At 44.3% G+C, this 12,130-nt stretch overlaps 1 protein-coding gene across 1 annotated transcript in view; it reads right to left on the bottom strand.

Annotated features, from left to right (window-relative positions):
* Positions 1-12,130, bottom strand: part of LOC137311965 (ALS2 C-terminal-like protein) — a 134,920-nt gene that overhangs the window by 82,095 nt on the left and 40,695 nt on the right. Inside the window, exons 9-11 of the mRNA XM_067978779.1 lie at positions 6,218-6,328; positions 2,660-2,730; positions 1,700-1,766 (exon numbers count right to left, since the gene is read on the bottom strand). Coding sequence (XP_067834880.1) covers positions 1,700-1,766; positions 2,660-2,730; positions 6,218-6,328 — 249 coding nt within the window. The remainder of the gene's footprint in view (positions 1-1,699; positions 1,767-2,659; positions 2,731-6,217; positions 6,329-12,130) is intronic.

Raw genomic sequence — 12,130 nt, 5'->3', positions numbered from 1 at the left:
CAGAGAGATGCATTTTAAGTTAATTCTGGGTGCATCAAAGCAAAAAGCATGTAAATGGTCAGGAGCATTTTACAATGGGTGGTGTGCAACACTTTCAAGTCAGTGAGAGCATTAGATTAGACACAAGAGGCTAGATTTTAACCCTCAAGTGGGCGGTCGGCGGGCCAAGAATGCGAGGGCTGGACGCCTGATCCTGCCGGTGGGAGACTAGGTCCGCTTCGAGGGCTAGGCCTCATTAACGTTCTGCCGGTGAGCTGTATGCCCTAAATGGGCGTCCCCACTGCAGCCCGCCAGCTTTGGGCCAGCATAATATTGGGTGACTGGAAATCCAACCCAACAGACAGTCAGGTAGGTAGGTCCGGGGGTGAACTCCTGCTTCTCCGGGCCCCACAAAAATAATTCTTTACTTACCTTTTTCAGAACTCTTACTCTTCACCCCACGGTTCAACTGGGTGGAGCCTGCATGGCACACTGCCCAATTTTAACGCCACTATCTCCCCATTTAAGCCAGAGTTAAAATTAGCCCTAGGGTGAAGCTATTGAGACCAATGTTCCGGGATGAATTCTCTATCGCTATGTCCAAGTGTGTTCTAAAAGAATGAATTTAGGATTTCACTAGGAATGGCAAACAAAAGAAAGAACTTGCTTTTTATCTTGTCTTCAGGATGTCCCAAAGTACTTCACAGCTAATGAATTACTTTTGAAGTGTAGTCACTGTTGTTACGTAAGCAACCAGTTTGGTCACAGCAGCACTCCACAAACAGCAAGGAGATAAATGACCAGTTAATCTGTTTTTGGTGGTGTTGGTTGAGAGAGGAATGTTGACCAGGACACAGGAAGAATCCCCTCGTGTTCTTCAAGGTAAATGGCAAAAGAGCCAGAGGTGAGATGAGGCCAATTTTTTTTTTTATGTAGCAAGTTATGATGATCTGAAACGCACTGTCAGAAAGGGTGGTGGAATTAGATACAATAGTAACTTTCAAAAGGGAATTGGATAAAAACTTGAAGGGAAACAATTGCAGGGTTATGGGGAAAGAGCAGGGGAGTGGGACTAATTGAATAGCTCTTTCAAAGAGCCGGCACAGGCACGATGGGGTGAATGGCCTCCTCCTGTGCTGTAAGATTCTATGATTCTATAAATAGTGCCATCGAATCTTGTCCACTAAACCAGTGGTCAGATCCTTAGCTTGACATTTGATCCAAAGTACAGCACCTCCACCAATGAAGCACTCCCCTATAATTGCACTGGGGCATCAGCTTACATTACGTGCTCAAGTCTTTGAGTGGATTTGAACCTTAGGCGTTCTGACTCAGAGGCCCGAGTTCTTCTACCAAATGAGTCAAAGTGGCAATAGTGAGCTAATGCAGAGCACGTTGTCACTAGCACATAGCAACCAGAAGAAGTCTGCCGTACGTGTTCACTTCATGCTCCAAACCACCAGTGAGCTTTCATTTCCCACACAGCGATCTGAGAATGAGAGTTCTGAGCCAATTACAGGCAGTTTTGTGATGTATTCTTACGCCAAACAGTGTAATTCTATTCTGAGTGACAAAATGCATTTCACACAGGATCCCGCAGCAGCCAGAAAGGTGGGCTACCATCCCATCAGTCTGAACTACATTGGAATTCAGGTCTCAGAGGTGACAAGGTCCCATGTTTCCCCTGAACTCTTCGAGAGTGTCCAAATTCTTTGCTCACCTTTTCCTGGGTCTCTTGTGTGTTGAATATAAATTCTTCCTCTGGGACAAAGATCTTCAATTGATTCCTGAACAAAACAAATACATTTTGTTGAGATGGAAGACAAATGGCATGTTGCCTTTATTGCAAGGGGGATGGAGTATAAGAGTAAGGAAGTCTTACTACAATTGTATAGGGCTTTGGTGAGACCTCACCTGGAGTACCGAGTACAGTTTTGGTCTCCTTATCTAAGGAAGGATTATACTTACCTTAGAGGTGGTGCAACAAAGGTTCACTAGATTGATTCCTGGGATGAGAGGGTTGTCCTATGAGGAGAGATCGAGAAGAATGGGCCGATACTGTCTGGAGTTTGGAAGAATGAGAGGTGATCTCATTGAAAAATATAACATTCTGAGGGGGCTTGACAGGGTAGATGCTGAGAGGCTATTTCACCTGGCTGGAGAGTGTAGAACTAGGGGTCTTAGTCTCAAGATAAGGGGTCGGACATTTAGAATCGAGACGAGGAAAAATTTCTTCACTCATAGGGTTGTGAATCTTTGGAATTCTCTACACCAGAGGGCTGTGGATGCTTAGTCGTTGAGTATATTCACAGCTGAGATAGATAGATTTTTGGACTCTAGAGGAATCAAGGGATATGGGGATCGGGCGGAAAAGTGGAGTTGAGGTCGAAGATCAGCCATGATCTTACTAAATGGCAGAGCAGGCTCGAGAGGCCGTATGGCCTACTCCTGCTCCTATTTCTTATGTTCTTATGTAAATAGCTTGCTGGCATCATGATACAGACTCATGTGAATCAGTACTTACCAATCATGGCACAGTACACCAGCATGAGCTACTGCCTACAGAAGAGGGTGGAAATGAAGAGGAATTTTACTGCATATACCTCTTTCCCTTTCCCTTTCCCCATGGGCACACCAAGCAGCAATCCACTTATGTTGCATCAAACCCCTTTCTGCTCACCTTTCGGAGCTCGTGTCAACCGGTGTTTCCACCCACAGCACGTCAAGCTTGTAGCTGCTACTGTCAGAACCCTGGGGAAAGAAAGGAAAAAGTAACTTAAAGAGTAGGGTAAATAATTCCACAACAAATAATGCCAGAGGCACTAAGTAGCCAAAGAAGGGTCTGAGCCAATAATCTAGGTTGGCACTTGAATATCGTCAGCCTTGGCTCAGTGGTAGCACTCCCACCTCTGAGTCAGAAGGTGGTGGGTTCAAACCCCACTCCAGACACTTGAGCATATAATCTAGGCTGACGCTTCAGTGCAGTACTGAGGGAGATGAGAGGCCCCATTTCAGGTGGATGTTAAAGGTCCCATGGCAGTTTAGAAGTTTAGGTCTCCTGGCCAATATTTATCCTTCAACCAACATCACTAAAACATAATTTATCTCACTGATTGTAAAGCATGAGATCATGAAAGGCAATATAAGGCATGATACAAAGATAGGTGGAAAAGCAAGTTGTGATGAGGACACAAAGTGTCTGCAAAGGGATATTGACAGGTTAAGCGAATGGGCAAAAATTTGGCAGATGGAATATAATGTGGGAAAATGTGAAGTCATCCACTTTGGGAGGAAAAATAAAAAAGCAAAATATTATTTGAATGGAGAAATACTACAAAATGCTGTGGTACAGAGGGATCTGGGTGTCCTCGTACATGAAACACAAAAAGTCAACATACAGGTACAGCAGGTAATCCGGAAGGCAAATGGAATATTGGCCTTTATTTCTATGGGGATGGAGTATTAAAGCAAGGAAGTCATGCTACAACTGTACAGGGTGCTGGTGAGACCACATCTGGAGTACTGCATACAGTTCTGGTGCCCTTATTTAAGGAATGATATACTTGCAATGGAGGCAGTTCAAAGAAAGTTCACTAGGTTGATTCCAGGTATGGAAGGGTTGTCTTATGAGGAAAGATTGAACAGGTTGGGTCTATACTCATTGGAGTTTAGAAGAATGAGAGGAGATCTTATTGAAACGTATAAGATTCTGAGGGGACTCGATAGGGTAGATGCTGAGAGGATGTTACCCCTCATGGGGGAATCTAAAACTAAGGGGCATAGTCTCAGGATAAGGAGTCGCCCGTTTAAGATGGAAATGAGGAGGAATTTCTTCTCCCAGAGGGTTGTGAATCTTTGGAATTCTTTACCCCCAAAAAGCTGTGGAGGCTGAGACATTGAATACATTCAAGACTGAATTTTTGATCAGCAAGGGAGTCAAAGGAATTGGGGAAAAGGGGGGAAAGTGGAGCTGAGCTAAAAATCAGATCAGCCATGACCTCATTAAATGGCGAAGCAGGCTCGAAGGGTCAAATGGCCTAATCCTGCTCCTATCTCTTATTTAACTGCAAGTTCATTCTTCCTTCTTACTGAGACAGTGCTGTATTGTTGGAAGTGCTTTGGACCAAGGTCCTGCCCACCTGTTCAGAAGGATATTAAAAGGTGTAATGGAAGACAGTAGGGTCAGTATTCTGAAGAGATGAGGTCAAATGGGCGAAGGGGTCTTCGCGATCCGAACCTATTGCGTCAATTTATCCAATTGGAGGTGAGTAGATGTGCTTTTCTGACACCAGGCAGTGGTGGGTCAGGGGACTGGAAGGGTTCTGGTTCACTAGTCAGCACTTTCCTGTATGGAGTTCATTGCTGCATGGGGAGAGGGGCCTTGAAAAGCTGAAAATTTGGTTAGTCCAAAAAATGTAAAATTCAACACCTAATAGAAATGAAATTCCCCAAATGTTGTTTTTTTTTCAAAAACACAAAGCCTGATTCCTGTTATTTCCTGGCCAACTTTCATCTGCCATCTTGGGCCTCAAAGAGATAGCTCATAGGGTTCCTTTATAGAGGTTTACATTGTAATTAATGGGATCACAAGAGAAATGCAGATGAGGAAGTCCATTCGGGCCATCTTCGTTCATCGCTATTGAAAGCCCTCTAGGTTTCTTTCATTCATTCTTGGGATGTGGACATTGCTAGCAAGGCCAGCATTTATTGCCCATCCCTAGTTTCTCCGAGGAGGTGGTAATACAACTGAGTTACTTGCTCGTCCACTTCAGAGAGAAATTAAGAGTCAACCATGTCGATGTGGGATTGGAGACGCATATAGGCCAGACCTGGCAAGGACGGCAGGTTTCCTTCCCCTATTGTGGCATCCAATTGTTCCTTAAATAATTTAGAGATTCCCGAGTGAATATGTGCAAAAAATAATCATTTGGAATACTAATCAACTTATACTCAGCCTCTGTTTCAGCCTCGTTTGAATCTTTGAAGGTTCTCAACTCTAACTGTTGAAATGAACTGTTGAACCCCTCGATTAGATTCCAGTATTGAAACGCTTTAATCAAAATCACAAATGACATCCTGTGACGGTAGCCTTGGTAACCTGTCCCTTCTCATCCTTCTCGATTTGTCTGCAGCTTTTGACACAGTTGACCATACCATCCTCTAACACTACTTCTCCCTTCTCCAGCTGAGTGGGACTGCTCTTGCCCGATTCCTATCTATCCAGTCGTGGCCAGAGAATCTCCTGCCATGGCTTATCCTCCCACTTCTGCACCGTTACCTCTGGAGTTCCCCAAGGGTCTCTCTTTGTGCCCCTCCTATTTCTCATCTATATGCTGCCCCTCGATGACATCATCCAAAAACATGTCAGGTTCCACATGAACACTGATGACACCAAGCTCTACCTCACCACCACCTCTCTCGACCCGTCCACTGCCTGTGTGTTGTCAGGCTGCTTGTCCGACATCCAGTACTGGATAAGAAAACATTTCCTCCAATTAAATATTGGGAAGGCCAGAGTCATTGTCTTTGGCCCTTACCACAAACTCCGTTCCCTAGCCACCGATTCCATCCACCTCTTTAGCCACTACCTCAGGTTGAACAAGACTGTTCACAACCTTGGTGTCCTATTTGACTTGAACTGAGCTTCCGATCCCATGGTCTCTCCATCACAAAGTCTGCCTACTTCCACCTCCACAATATTACCCGTCTCTGCCCTTATTTCAGCCCATCTGCTGCTGAAACCCTCATTCATGCTTTTGTTACCTCCAAACTCTACTATTCCAATGCTCTCCTGGCCAGATTCCCATCTTCAATCCTCCATAAACTTCAGCTCATCCAAAACTTTTCCGCCACCAAGTCCCATTCACCCATCACCTCTGTGCTCGCTGACCTACATTGGCTCCTGGTCCACCAACGCCTCGAATTTAAAATTCACATCCTTATGTTCAAATCTCTCCATGGCCTCACCCTTCCCTATCTCTGTAACCTCCTCCAGCCCTACAACCCTTTGAGAACTTTGCGTTCCTCCAATTTTTCTGGCCTCTTGTGCATCCCTGATTTCCAGTGGAAACCATCTGAACCCTTCGATCAGATTCCAGCCTGTAACTCATTCCCAGGTATTCAATATTCCATGTATGTGCGTGCTCTCCATTCCATTATTTCCAAACCGGAGCACCACACTAGATTGAACAAATGAAACCGTTCCTCTGTTCATTTCCCTGAACGCAGAGCCCTTTACCTGAATGATCACCAGGCTGTCATCAAAGAGCAAGAGCCTGCCATCTGCGAAGGAAAGTGGAATGTTTTTACTGTCTTCGCGCAGCCGACGCTCTGGGAGAAACAAGAGGTCCTAAAAAGAGAAGAATTGTGTGTAAACAAACATGGAAATGAACGCTGAAGAGTGTACATGGATCTACCACACATCATCCTCAACATGCCACAATGTGAACATCACAGAGTATGTTTCTCCCCCTTCTCACTTGCAGAAGTTGACCTTTAATGGGTATGGTTCCACAGGTCCCATGAGCCTTTGGTACCGAGCCATTCATCGCAGGGTGGAGAATGGGGTCTGACACTGAGCCATCAGTCTCAATGATCCTGGCAGCTCCAGGACCGGTAAGTAACTCAGGGCATTTTAAGTCCATGCTTTTGTTACCTCAAGACACGACTACTCCAATGCTCTCCTGGCCAGCCTCCTATCTTCCACCCTCCATAAACTTGAGCTCAACCGAAACGCTGCTGCCCGTAACCTAACTCGTGCCAAGTTCCACTCACCCATCATCCCTGTGCTCGCCAACCTATATTGGTTCCCAGTCCACCAATGCCTCAATTTTAAAATTCTCATCCTTATGTTCAAATACCTCCATGGCCCTGCCCCACACCATCTCTGTGACCTCCTCCAGCCCTACAACCTTCCGAGAACTCTGCGTTCCTCCGAATCTAGCCTCGTCAATTGCCCACTTTCTGCACACCACCATTGGTGGCCGTGCCTTCAGCCATCTAGGCAGTAAGCTATGGAATTCCCTCCCAAACCTCAGTCTCACCACTTCTCTCTCCTCCTTTAAGAGGGTGCTTAACACCTACCCTCCTTTGGCTTGGTATCAATTTTCGTCTGATTACACTCCTTAAGATCCAATGGGTAAGTTGGAAAAAAAGGAGTTCTTCAACTAATGGCAGCTTCATGGGACACCCGATGGCCACAGAACAGGAAACGAGATGGGTGGGCCAGAAACGAGACGGGTGGGCCGGAAACATCCCTCATCCCCTCCATTAACATATCATTGGGTCTGCACCTGTTGCTGGTGTAGGCCGTGCCCCCCCACCCCAGCATCCACAGGTAGCCCTAGAAATCCCAGGGTGTCACCAAAGGGGCAGAGAGCTGGTGTTAGAGGTGTCAGTCCCATTTTTCCTAACAGTTGCGACCAGGGCATGAGTGTTGCCAGGGGGCAAAGGTTATGGAAGTTGGTCCCATACAATTTAGCACACTTCAGCACGGAAAGCTGGAGAATGAGCAGTTTGGGCAGTGCATGGTATCAAGCATAGACTGGCCCAGTAGATGTATAGTTAGGGTAAGTGATCTGTTGCAGATCACTCAGAAACCAGCAATTTTGTTCCCTCAGGGTATCAATATTAAAAATTGGGCATCAAATCACACTACACAGTGAGTGTGCAGAATTCACAGTATCCAGATGCCACTCCTCACCAAGTAATTTGCCCAACTATTGGTATGAGAGACATCAACGGGTCTTTATTGACGTACTGACAAGTCTAAATATAGGAAGGTTGTGTAAAAAAAGGGAAACACTCAATCTTTTGACAAGCTGTGGTCACCAAGTGCAGAGTCTATGAGCCTCTGACAGCACAAGTATGTCAGAACCTGTCTACTGACTCATATAATTTCTAGCAGAAGTTCCTGCAACTTTATAATGTTCAACAGTTAACTAGAAGGTCAGGCTAGGGTGTGTGGCCCAACTAAGAGTTCTATATACAAATGCACGAGTATAAGGAATAAATTAAATGAACTACAGGTTCAAATTCAAATTGGAGGGTATGACATGATAGCTATTACAGAGACATAGCTGCAGGATGGTCAGGATTGGGAACTAATTATACCGGGTTATAAGGTCTACAGGAGAGATAGGGAAAATGGAAGAGGGGGAGGAGTAGCCTTAGGTGATTAGAGATGAAATCACTTCAATGATAAAGGGGGATATAACGAAAGGTCAGCAGCCAACAGAGACCTTATGGGTTGAATTGAGAAATAGGAAAAGATCTAAGACTATAGTGGGAGTTGTGTACAGGACCCCTGGCAGCAGCTCTGAAGTGCTAGATTGTATAAATGCAGAGATTAGACAAGCGTGTAAGAAAGGCATAGTGGTCTTAATGGGGGACTTTAACCTTCACATAGATTGGGAAATGCAGACTAGCAACTGTCAGAAAGGTAGTGAATTTCTTGAGTGCGTCTGGGATAGTTTTCTACAGCAGTATGTCCTGGAGGCAACAAGGGGGCAAGCCATACTAGATTTAGTAATGAGTAATGAACCAGATTTAGTTAACGGCTTAACTGTGCGTGAACATCTATACAATAGTGATCACAACATGATCGAGTTCAATGTAGTGTTTGAAAGGGAAAAAAGTGAATCAGCTGCTAAGATTTTAGACTTGGGCAAGGCCGACTTCAATGGGATGAGACAGAGACTGTCCACAGTAAACTGGGCAAATCTGTTAATGGGTAAAACGACTGATGATCAGTGGGAAATGTTTAAAGAAACATTTAACGTGATACAGAATCGGTTTATACCCCTGAGGGGCAAGAACTCTACTTGCCAAATAAAACAGCCATGGACAACTAAAGAGGTAAGGGACAGTATAAGACATAAGGAAAGGGCATACAAAAAGGCAAAAAATGGCACAGATCCTGGCGAATGGGAAAGATACAAAGATCAACAAAGGGTCACAAAACAGATAATAAGGGCTACAAAAAGAAAGTATGAAAAGAAACTCGCAAGGGATATCAAAACCAATACGAAGAACTTTTATAGTTATATTAGGAAAAAGAGGGTGGTCAGGAACAGTGTTGGCCCCTTAAAAACTGAAAGTGGGGATATTGTCATTGACAATGGGGAAATGGCAGACATGTTGAACAATTACTTTGCGTCAGTATTTACTGTTGAAAAAGAGGATAGCATGCGGAAATCCCAAGAAAACGTATATTGAATCGGGGACAGGGACTCGATAAAATTAACATAAGTAAAGCAACAGTAATGAAGAAAATAATAGCACTAAAGAGTGACAAATTCCCAGGACCAGATGGTTTCCATCCCAGGGTTTAAAGGAAGTAGGTGAGCACATTGCGGATGCCCTAACTATAATCTTTCAAAGTTCTCTAGATTCAGGAACTGTCCCTCTGGATTGGAAAATTGCACATGTCACTCCGCTTTTTAAGAAAGGAGAGAGGGGGAAACCGGGGAATTATAGACCAGTTAGCCTAACATCTGTTGTGGGGAAAATGCTGGAGTCTATAATTAAGGATAGGGTGACTGAACACCTCGAGAATTTTCAGTTAATCAGAGAGAGCCAACATTGATTTGTGAAAGGTAGGTCGTGCCTGACAAACCTGATTGAATTTTTTGAAGAGGTGACTAAAGTAGTGGACAGGGGAATGTCAATGGATGTTATTTATATGGACTTCCAGAAGGCATTTGGTAAGGTGCCACTTAAGAGACTGTTAGCTAAGATAGAAGCCCATGGAATCGAGGGAAAAGTACGGACTTGGTTAGGAAGTTGGCTGAGCGAAAGAGAGTAGGGATAATGGGTAGGTACTCACATTGGCAGGATGTGACTAGTGGAGTCCCGCAGGGATCTGTCTTGGGGCCACAATTATTCACAATATTTATTAATGACTTAGATGAAGGCATAGAAAGTCTCATATCTAAGTTTGCCAATGACAAAAGATTGGTGGCATTGTAAGCAGTGTAGATGAAAACATAAAATTACAAAGCGATATTGATAGATTAGGTGAATGGGCAAAACTGTGGCAAATGGAATTCAATGTAAACAAATGTGAGGTCATCCACTTTGGATCAAAAAAGGATAGAACATGGTACTTTCTAAATGGTAAAAAGTTAAAAACAGTGGATGTCCAAAGGGACTTAGGGGCTCAGGTACATAAATCATTGAAGTGTCATGAACAGGCGCAGAAAATAATCAAGAAGGCAAATGGAATGCTGGCCTTTATATCTAGAGGACTAGAGTACAAGGGGGCAGAAGTTATACTGCAGCTATACAAAACCCTGGTTAGACCGCACCTGGAGTACTGTGAGCAGTTCTGGGCACCGCACTTTCGGAAGGACATATTGGCCTTGGAGGGAGTGCAACGTAGCTTTACTAGAATGATACCCAGACTTCAAGGGTTAAGTTACGAGGAGAGTTACACAAATTGGGGTTGTATTCTCTGGAGTTTCGATGGTTAAGGGGTGATCTGATCGAAGTTTATAAGATATTAAGGGGAACAGATAGGGTGGAGAGAAATAAACTATTTCTGCTGGTTGGGGATTTTAGGAGTAGGGGGCACAGTCTAAAAATTAGAGCCTGACCTTTCAGGAGCGAGATTAGAAAACATTTCTACACACACAGGGTGGTAGAAGTTTGGAATTCTCTTCCGCAAACGGCAATTGATACTAGCTCAATTGCTAAATTTAAATCTGAGATAGATAGCTTTTTGGCAACCAAAGGTATTAAGGGATATGGGCCAAAGGCAGGTATATGGAGTTAGATCACAGATCAGCCATGATCTTATCAAATGGCGGAGCAGGCACGAGGGGCTGAATGGCCTACTCCTGTTCCTATGTTGCTAATAGCATTTTCCCCAGAGACATTTTACAAGACTCGGTAGGTAGTTTGGTCCTATATGGTGCTAGCTAGAGATAGATAAGGGACCGTATTAGATTCTTTCTCTTTCCTTCCACGCACAATGGGGGTAATTTTGACTTTGGGTGATGGTGTAAAATGGCCAATATCAGCTGCCGTTATACATCTCTCCTGATTTTCATTTCCATTGAAGACACTATTACCCAAAGTCAAAATTACCTCCAATGCACCATGCAACAGTTAACTCCCAGCCACTCCAGTCATTAAGGGGGACAGTGATTACCAAAAGGATCTTATTTGCCACCTTCCAGTTTCTCGTCTTCCAATCCCCTTCCCCCACCCAATCACTTCCCCAACTCCCATTAACTCAACTGTGCATCACCCAACAGCACCGGCCGTAACCAGCTCATGTTCTCTGATCCTGTGACCAGGGAATGGAACATTGAGTTACATCAGAAAGAGAGTAAATAACTCACCAGAGTTTTAAAAAAAGATTTGCACCATTTAAAAGTTGTAGTGACAGAGTAGGCTAATTTTAGAGAATGGGAAGTGGCGGTTGATTCAGCAAGGCTTCAGCCCCCGGGCATGGCTGCCATCCAGAGGAGCAGAGTTTAGCTCATTTCACCATTTTGGTTCCTGATCCGAAATGCTGGTGACAATAGAGGGCAACACACAGCTCCCTTCCTAAAAAAATGTTCCAACCAAGTATTTCCTCTTTAGCATTTCAATCTCCTAAAAAGGACCAACAATATCATCGTGAGGGGCCCGGATTTAATGGGGAGTTTCACAGTCATTGCTTCCCGTCTGTTTGGGGAGTCTTTCCGCACAACTGATTATTGGCAGAAATGAAAGGGCACTGAATTGGAGGCAACCTTGCCACATGGGTTGGAAATTGGTTGTAAGGTAGGAGACAGAGAGTAGGGATAAAGAGAACGTACTCTGATTGACAGGATGTGACAAGTGGTGTTCCCCAGGGATTTATACTGAGGCCTCTTGGATAAAGAAAGAGTTGTATATCCAAGTTTGTAGATGACACTAAGTTAGGAGGCAGAGGAGGTAGTGCAGATGGGAGCAGGAAGTTAGAGGGACAGAGACACATTAAGTGAGTGGGAAATCTGTAACAATGTATGGAAATGTGAGGTCATCCACTTTGGATCCAAGGAAGACAAAATCTTTTTTTTAAAATTCGTTCATGGGATGTGGGCGTCACTGGCAAGGCCAGCATTTATTGCCCATCCCTAATTCTAAAATCTAAATGGTGAGAAACTAGGAACTGTGGAGG

The sequence above is a fragment of the Heptranchias perlo genome, chromosome 3, assembly GCF_035084215.1.
Source record: "Heptranchias perlo isolate sHepPer1 chromosome 3, sHepPer1.hap1, whole genome shotgun sequence".
Classification (NCBI taxonomy): domain Eukaryota; kingdom Metazoa; phylum Chordata; class Chondrichthyes; order Hexanchiformes; family Hexanchidae; genus Heptranchias; species Heptranchias perlo.
The sequence above is the reverse complement of the archived record's forward strand: the minus strand, read 5'-3'. Positions and strand labels throughout refer to the sequence as shown.